General features: G+C 35.2%; 1 protein-coding gene across 1 annotated transcript; it reads right to left on the bottom strand.

Moving 5' to 3' along the window:
• Window positions 1-715: 715 nt before the first annotated feature.
• On the bottom strand, window positions 716-4,558 carry LOC143547070 (DEAD-box ATP-dependent RNA helicase 5-like). Its single transcript, XM_077038581.1, has 13 exons — window positions 4,047-4,558; window positions 3,498-3,622; window positions 2,652-2,759; window positions 2,455-2,535; window positions 2,294-2,372; window positions 2,091-2,176; window positions 1,953-2,009; window positions 1,786-1,853; window positions 1,623-1,691; window positions 1,434-1,527; window positions 1,196-1,360; window positions 1,032-1,124; window positions 716-933 (listed from the first exon to the last, which is right to left on the bottom strand). Exons 1-13 carry the CDS (start codon window positions 4,519-4,521, stop codon window positions 841-843), a joined length of 1,593 nt encoding a protein of 530 aa, XP_076894696.1. The 5' UTR covers window positions 4,522-4,558; the 3' UTR covers window positions 716-840.
• Window positions 4,559-9,294: the final 4,736 nt, after the last annotated feature.

The following is a 9,294-nucleotide window of genomic DNA, read 5'->3' as shown; positions in this document are numbered from 1 at the left end:
TTTAAAAACGAACTAAATATCAAAATTGTTACACCCGCTTTACTTTTAAGATGGCTAAGCGGCTACATGTGGGAGTGGTGGCAGCGGCGACAATGGTGACGACAACACAACGCGGTGACATGGGCTGTAGCGGTTGCAGCGGATAAAATTATGTATGAATGACTTTATGTATGAAAATTACACGAAATTGATTGCTGGGGTTCCGAATAAACATCCTGTGTGACAAGGAGTGCATAACACATGTTCACACCAAGTTTTTGTAGTACTAACATTGTATGAATATTATTTTTAAGAAAGCATCGGTTTTTAGTTATTGTGTGTGCCTGATATATGCCTTGTGTTGTGATTGATGAGGGAAAAGATTGCCCCTCTAATATTTGTTGCTGTTGGTGGATTTGACATACGGTTTAACGCTTTATAACTTGGTAGTAAATGTGTGCATGATGCGTATTGTGGCAGCAGCGTGAAGTTGGTTGTGGCTAGGATGGAAGAAGTAGCAACGGTGGCTGCAGCAGCAAGACGGTAGTGACAATGCTGTGCAGCCACAGAGACAGTAATGACGATATACAACATGTGCAGACGATCGGTTATCTTGTTTTGACTCGTTATCTAACTTGAAGCGGTCCAAATTAACAGATAATAGCTATCTTAAAGTGCCTAGTTTTTTATGGTATCAACTTCTAAAGAAAAGACAGATAAAATAAAACAAATCGTATAAAAGACGAGATAATCATATAAATAATATTAAGTAAACCAAACAATTGCAACAGTAATATGCGTTTAATAAAAATATCCAGAGATTACAAACAAAACATATGAAATTTAGTCAAAATTTTCTAATTAATCTTCATTATCAGAGTCAAATGTAATCTTAGTGGCCTTAGGTGCATCTGCAGATATTTCTTTGAAATGGGCTCCATACAGCTTCGATTCCTGCACAAAGAAAAAACGTAACCAAATGAAATCGAACTTCAGAAAATAAACCCATTGACCAAAAGATAAACGAGATTCAAAAAAAATAAAATACGAACCTTTTTCTTGACATGAGTACCGAAATTCAAAAGGTTTGTAGGTACATTCTGTCCAGCTTCTCTAAGAACATTTATCAGCTCACCAGAAAGCGCCTGAAATGCATTTTTGTATTAATTAACTTGTCACGATTGAAAAATGCAACGAAAATATTAACGGTGATTACCTTATTCTCCTTCATGAAGAAAGTGTGTGCAACACCCTTTTTACCAGCACGACCTGTTCTTCCAATTCTGTGAACATAATCCTCCGTGGTCAATGGGAAGCTGTAATTTATTACAACTTCCACATCAGGAATATCCAGCCCTCGCGCAGCCACATCTGTTGCTATCTGCACAAACAGAAAAAAGTTATATATTATCATGGTTTGAATATTTAATCCAAATATTAAACAATTCACTTACCAATAGAGGTGAAGTACCGTCCTTGAATAATTGAAGTGCCTCTGTTCGAGCCTTTTGTTGTTTGTCACCACTAATAGAAACAACCTTCCAACCCCTATAAATCCAAGATTGATGATATTAAATTATTGATAACTTGATATCAACTATTAAAAAGATAACTAATGTTCAAAAATGTGTAAAGAAAGTCACCTTCTTTGTAGCATATTCTCCACTCGGGATGCTTCTTTCTTGTACAAAACGAAGACCAGAACTCGGTTCCTGAAAGATTCACATCCCACAATTAGTAACTATGAAAAAGATTAAAAGTTCACAAGTGAAAGCATCATGGAAAAAAAATGCAAGAAAGAAAAACCTTCTTGACTTGTGGTATTTCTCTAGCAATGTAACTAAGCGTTCATCACGTGCTCGATCTTCCAACACCTACATTTAAAAGCAAGATAATTTTATGTCTTTTAACTCAAAAGTGGATATGAAATTGTATAAAATATAAGATCACAAGCATTCACAATTTCACGGTACCTCAACTATCTGCATGACATCATGATTGGCAGCTAAATCCTCTGATCCTACAACAACCTGTCAAGATAAGATAAAACATGTTATGTAAAAGACAAATTTGCAGCCTATAGAAATGCAATTATCTGCAACAAAAATCACCTTAACAGGATTCGGATCCATAAATTCTTGAGAGAGTTGATTCACAGCTAAGGGCCAAGTTGCACTGAACATTACAACTTGACGAACTGCAGAATATAAAAAGTAAGCATGAGAAGACATAGATACAAAAAAGAGCTACAGCTTGACTTTTTAGCCAAACCGAGTACTCCATAACAAAACTAGAATTAAAATTGATCATGTACCAGAACTTGTTTTGCTAAGAATGGAACGAACTTCTGGTTCAAATCCCATATCAAGCATCCGATCTGCTTCATCAAGCACCTGCAATAATTGTGAAATTCAATACTTGTATTTTCCAACGAAATATATACACACATTCCATAACAAAATTGCATTTACTTACCACAAAAGAGACCTCTTGTAACTGGCACACGCCCATTTCTATTAAGTCCTTCAAACGCCCCGGGGTTCCAATAACAATATCCTAAAAGAAAGAAAGAATACGTGAGATAACAGCAACAAAATGTGTATGTATAATACAATTGTTTCAATTTAAACTAAGTAACAATCATAAGTGAATATGTGATCTTAGTATCTTACCACTCCAGATTTTAGAGCAGATATTTGGGGTCCTTTAGAAGTTCCTCCATAGACACAAACTGACCGAACACCACTCGGTTCACCAGCATCAGATAGAACATCATAAATCTGCCAAATTGAACACATATTCGTGAGACCATACATGAAATAATCATTTCATCCAAATATCTTTCTTTTCAAGTTCAAAATTAATATAATCATTTACTTATCAAAGCTATCAAGCATTCTAAAAACTATATGTGTGGCTGTAAACGAACCGAACTAAACAAGGCCATGTTCATATTCGTTCGATAAGCTACAAACGGTTCATGAACACCTAACCAAACGAAATTCCTTGTTCGTGTTTGTTCACTAAGGAAACGAGCTTGTTCGTGAATGGTTCACGAACACAAACGAACTAGCAAAAATAATGTTTCATTTGACTTGGCTAACCGAGAATGGTCAGTGCCAATGGTTCGGTCAGGCTACCAACCTTGTGTTGTTTATTTTCACATTCATATATATAATATACTTTTGTTTTATAGCTAACAATTTTGCTTATATCTATATTATAAGATTAGAGAAGTCATTAAAAAAATATCAAAAACCTTTAATGAACACACACAAACAAACAAACATTTACGAGCATAAGCAAACGTAAACAAAAGTAAATTAAGACATTATCGAACGTTCACGAACACATTTGAATGAACAGTGACTATGTTAATGCTCGTTTATTTAGTTAATTGAACAAAATTCCTTGTTCATGTTAATCGAGGGAACATAAACAAACTTCCAGCCAACAATTCAGCAAACATTTGGTTCGTTTACAACCCTAACTGCATGTGACTGAAATCAAATACTGACCTGTTGAGCAAGTTCTCTTGTTGGTGAAAGCACAAGGCATAGTGGAGTCACTTTCTTAGTTGTTTTGTTCTGCCTCTTGTTCAATATATGATTCATTGCAGGTATCCCAAATGCCAGTGTTTTCCCTAATCAAAACCATAAAAATCACAACTTTACAATCAAAACCAAATAAACCACAAAAAAAAAAAAAAACTTTTCAACCAAAACCAAATAAATCCCAAATCAAAAACCACAAAAATCTAAACTTTACAATAAAAACCAAATAGACCCCAAAATGAAAATCAATAAAAATCTCAACTTTACAACCAAACCCCAAATAAAAAACCATAAAAATCTAAACTTTACAATCCAAACCCATAATAATAACAAGGGGAAAGTTAACGTACAAATAAAATCATAATAATAATAACGTACAAATTAAACTAACGTGCTAATTGTGAGAATCAAGTATAATTACACTACATTATAATTACACTATGTTGTATATATAATTACACGCGTTAATTTAATTTGTATTTGATCCAAACTCTAATAACAATTTCAAGTTACCTGAACCAGTTTTAGCAATCCCAATAAAATCACGCCCGTGTAGCAAAAAGGGCCAGGAATTGGACTGAATCGGAGACGGCTTATTAAAATTCTTGCAACACTTCAACAAGTCATCAGACAAGTTAGACTCAGCAAACGAATTCAAAGCTTTGTACTTGACATCACTAATATCTTTCCCAGATACCACAACATTATCTTCACTTTCTCTAACCTCATCAACACCAATGTTCTTAACCTCTTCTTCTTCTTTCTTTTGCTTCTTTTTCTTCTTCTTTTCACTCAACTCTTCAGACCCATTAAGGGTTTCGGTTATTGTACCAGATTCTTTGTTTTTCTTGTTTTTTTTCTTGTCTTTTTTGTGGGTTTGTTCGAGCTCAGGATGTTCTTGGTCTTGGTCTTGAAGCTTACGTTTGTGGTCTTTGTTCTTGGTTTTTTTGTCGGATTTGGTGATGCTGTCGTCGGTGATTGTCGGCATGGTGATGATCAGTTTGTTTACGCCCACAAGAAACTGTGAGGCGTGAGAAAGAGAAGTTGGAAGATGAGTTATTAGGGTTTTAGAGGTTGTGGATTTTGGGGTTTTTCAGTTTTTGTCCTTTGTAATTTACAAAATGGCAAAAATGAATCTAGTTAAATATCTTACGGAATTTTTTTTATTCTTTTTTAACGTTGATTTTCTTGTGTTTAGGTCTTATGTTGTTTTAATCGGGCTCATGTTGGCTTCAAAGTTTGGCTTGAGTTTTCCCCGGGAAACCATATCGGTGGCTGCCACCTAACATTCGGTGTGTCGTCACAAGAGCAAAACTCACTAGCGTAACACACGATGGGATGAAAACTCGGGTGGGCTCGGGGTCCAAACTAACAAACACACAAGGCGTAGCTCAAATCTCTTATTGCCATAATCCATCAAAAGTGACATAAATGGTGATCGAACTTGGGTCTCTAACGAAGAACACAAGCATTCCTAAATTGAATTCTAAAATGGTATTTCAATTATTTATTTTTAAGATGTTGTAGGAGTAAATGGGTCAGGTTTGGGATCGAATTAGATAAGCATAAGTTTATATTTGATTATAAAAGGTTTTTTTCATACTTTGCTTAAAACCCACCAATTAGATTTGGGAATGATGTGGGATGGTGGGAAGTGTGATTTGAGAAGAACATTAAAATGACCGCTAGATATAGACCGGTAAATGGTAATAGATGAATAAATAAAAAAAAAGCAAATCATGTTAGGGATAGTAAACGAGTATATGTTATTGAGTAATTAGGTCCGGTATTTGTTTAAACGGTTATATCATCAAATAGCATATCTATGAAATTTTCAAAAGTAAATAATCACACACCTGATTCAATACTCGGCACCCATCCAAAATGTTTTGAGTTTCAAGTATTTTTATAAGGTTTGGGTTTAATTGTCATCCATGATCCGTCAACTATATGAATATTAATTTTTACAATTATATATATCAAGTTTAATGAAAATATTGGCCTTTATGTTTTCATTCGATTTAATATATAGAAATAGTAAATGAAAATAACTTATAGACAAATGTCTCTTTTTACTCGTTTAGTACTATGCATATTTTTATCACTAAACATGTATAAATCAAGACTTACTTCAAAAGAATTTTTTATAAGCAAAATACCACCATTTGATCATTTGGTAGTTAGATGCTTTCTTGAATACATGACTAGTTTATCTATTGAATCATTATGTATGTGTATGCATATATTATAAGATATATTTGAGCATAATGTTGTTATAGCGTGTAGATCCTATTACATGATTTGATAAAGTTGTCATTTTGTTTAGGATAATTGGTTTTAAATACTCCCATGTATGCCTTATTGGTAAATAACAGTTTCAACTTAACATTTGGTTGGTGGTTCCAACTAATGGTGTATTTGTTTCTAATGGTCCACGACTAACAGATGATTAACTCCGTTAGTCTGATGCTTACGTGTCATGCTTTGTTGTCACAACCTTCATTACGTGGCATCTTACATGGCAACCAGGAATAATAATAATAATAATAATAATAATAATAATAATCTCCACTCATCTTCTTGATTCCCAATTTGGTGCAGCATCAGGTTTCCACCATTAAAATCAAACTCATAACACATACACACACACACACTCAACCACACCCAGATCTGCAAGCTTCTTTATCAATTACATGATGTGGGTAATCAATCGCATCTGGGTCTTCACTTACGGATCTGTTTCTTTCTTCTCTTATCAACACCAGATCCAGGTCGGGAGGAACTAAAGAACGAAGCACCACCACCATGGCGGCGTAGACAAATGGAGGTTTAGAGCTAGCACTGCAATTTCGGTCAGATGAAAGCACCATCACCGTGGCGTTGAGTTAAACGGCCGGCAGCATTTCAATAGGAAGAATTTAAAGTGAACATGGTATAGGGTTTCGGTAAATGTATATAAATCTGTTAGTGTAAACTGTTTTTTAATGTTCAATCCGCCGGAATTAGGATTTTGTAAACATAGCGACAGATTATGACTTGTCGGATGATGGTGAGGGTTGCAGCGAAGGTGCCGCCGGAGAAGACGGTGGATGATGTGGATATGCAACCTAATAATATATGTTATATTATTATTATTATTATTCTTGGTTGCCATGTAAGATGCCACGTAATCAAGGTTGTGACAACAAAGCATGCCACGTAAGCATCAGACTAACGAAGTTAATCATCCGTTAGTCGTGGACCATTAGAAACAAATACACCATTAGTTGGGACCGTCACCAGCCAAATGTTAAGTTGGGACTGTTATTTGCCAATAAGACATAGTTGGGAATATTTAAAACCAATTTTCCTTTTGTTTATAATCAACATTTCTCTCCTTGTTTTTTAAAGTGTGTGCTATTGAATTGAGATAACATTGACCTATACGTTATAAGTTTGTAAACCAACAAAATCTATGTTAAACGCTTCTGCATTTACAGCATAACTATCTCTTTCTTTGAAACACAACACTTATCATTGGTTACACGGATGAAGCTTCATAGGAACCCGGGGGGTCCCTCCCCCTCCTCATTTGTTACTCAACAGTGTAAATTTACGTGTTTTTGTCTGAAATTTTTATACATCTTATATGTACACATTGTTAGATCGTTCTCGGATGACACAAATGTATGTACTTTACAATAATTTGAAGGTGTTGCATCCAATGTCATACTTGATTACTTTCTAATAGACTATCCTAGATTATTATTATTATTATTATTATTATTATTATAAAATATTCGTTTTATATGAAACAAATCATTTATCAATGCATAATAGATAGGCATGCTCGTTTAAGTACACTACTATAAAAAAAACCATTTGTTTTGAGCATTTTAAGTACAATGCTTTTGAAGTTCTCTCATTCTTTGACCGTTTTCAAAGCAAATCAATCACCACAAATTTCCCATATAATTCTCCATGTTACATGTTTTTACACTCTTGGATAAGACTATATATTGTCCTCATTTTCCTTCATATCAATTATGATGGTCTTAACTCTTAAGCGTCCTTATAATTGATTTTAATGGGGAAATATATGGAGATGTTGGGTGTGGGGGTGAGAATGATTGCTAGATTTCATTCTCACTGTCCTCAAACTGCTCGTATGTACTATCATCCTCCGTCAAACTCCATGGATAATAGATTCAGATCTCGCGTGCCCTACACACTCGAGAACCAAGCAAACTTAAACGGGTTCAGGTGAGCATCAAGTCCGTTCAATAGTAAAGATAACGTTCCTTGGACTCGTTCGATTATGAATGTGCTTCGATAGTTTGCAAGATTGGATGTTTTATTTTATGTTTGCTCAGGGAACAAATGTCTAGAGAGGAAGGAGCATTATTAGTTTTCAATTGCTAAAATGTAATTACTTAGGGGGTGTTTGGTAGAGAGATTTGAGGGTGGAGAATTAGGTTTCTCTTGTTTGGGAGAATTAGGCGGAGAATTGGGCGGAGAATTGGTTTTCTCTGAGAATTGGGTGTAGGCAAAAAGTAGAGAAATCCAATTCTCTCCATTTGGAAGAGAAATGGAATTCTCTCTGCTTCTAAATCGCGTCTCTGCTCTACTCCGTTCGCGTATGATGATGATGATGATGATGCTCCGACCGGCGATGGTGATGATGATGCCGACGTCCGGCACGGCGGCCGACGCCGCAGCCACGTCCGTTCGCGTCTCTGAGCCAAAACGAAACCCTAAATCGCGAGGCGGTGTTGCGAGGCGGAACCCTAAATCGCGGTGTTGATGTTGCGCGGCGATGATGATGACGCTCTACTCCGTTCGCGGTGTTGCGACGCGTCTCTGAGCCACCATTTCTCCACCATGATGATGCCGAGGCGGAACCCTAATCACGTCTCTGCTCCCGTTTCTCCACCCATTTCTCTATTGTACCAAACAAAGGAAATGATTGTCAATTCTCCACCCATTTCTATTTCTCTCCAATTCCATTTCTCTCCCATTTCTATTTCCATTTCTTCCTATTCTTTTTCTCTGTACCAAACACCCCCTTAGTAGAAAAAAAATAAATTATTAGTTAATTAATAAATAAAGGAGGTATTTTGATTTTAGATGAGTAAAATATGTAATAATTAAAATTTTAGCAGACTTGACTATCATGAATTGAAAATCCAGTATTCCTTTCGTAACTTTTTGCAAAGCTTATGCATGATTCATAATTTATGTACGTATGCATATAATGATTAATTCAAAGATTTATTAATGTTAAGTTGTGACATCTAACAGTTTAATAAGTAAGTCATGTTTAATTAAATTGACCTGTTTAATTAAACGGGTAGAAATGTTCAACGCATTACTAGCGGAGTAGCGGGTCACCTACTTTCTAACATATCTCTCAGTCTACAAAACCGTTTACGAACCGTTTATCCCATTACAGCCAACCGTCAGTAGATCGCGTTTGGAATACACAACACAAATAATATATTTCGTGTTCGGATTCCGACATCCCTGTGACATCATTTGACCAAACCCATAATTCAATCACAATAATTGTTTTTCAATAATCAAATCCAACCACAAACTACACCAGATTGTGCAAACTTTTGGGCTTCAATTTCATTCGAATAAGCTGCTTCAGGTGGTAATCTAATTATAACAGCAACATCACATCCTTCAAGTTTCAAAACTTTGTAATCTTCTATTTCATATGTAACCTAATAAAAAATTTTCATCAATAATATTCTTTCACCAATACAAAATAATCATG

The sequence above is a fragment of the Bidens hawaiensis genome, unplaced genomic scaffold (genome assembly GCF_021521415.1).
Source record: "Bidens hawaiensis isolate Kalapana, Puna unplaced genomic scaffold, B.hawaiensis_p1.1 tig00014593_1, whole genome shotgun sequence".
NCBI classification, from domain to species: domain Eukaryota; kingdom Viridiplantae; phylum Streptophyta; class Magnoliopsida; order Asterales; family Asteraceae; genus Bidens; species Bidens hawaiensis.
The sequence above is the reverse complement of the archived record's forward strand: the minus strand, read 5'-3'. Positions and strand labels throughout refer to the sequence as shown.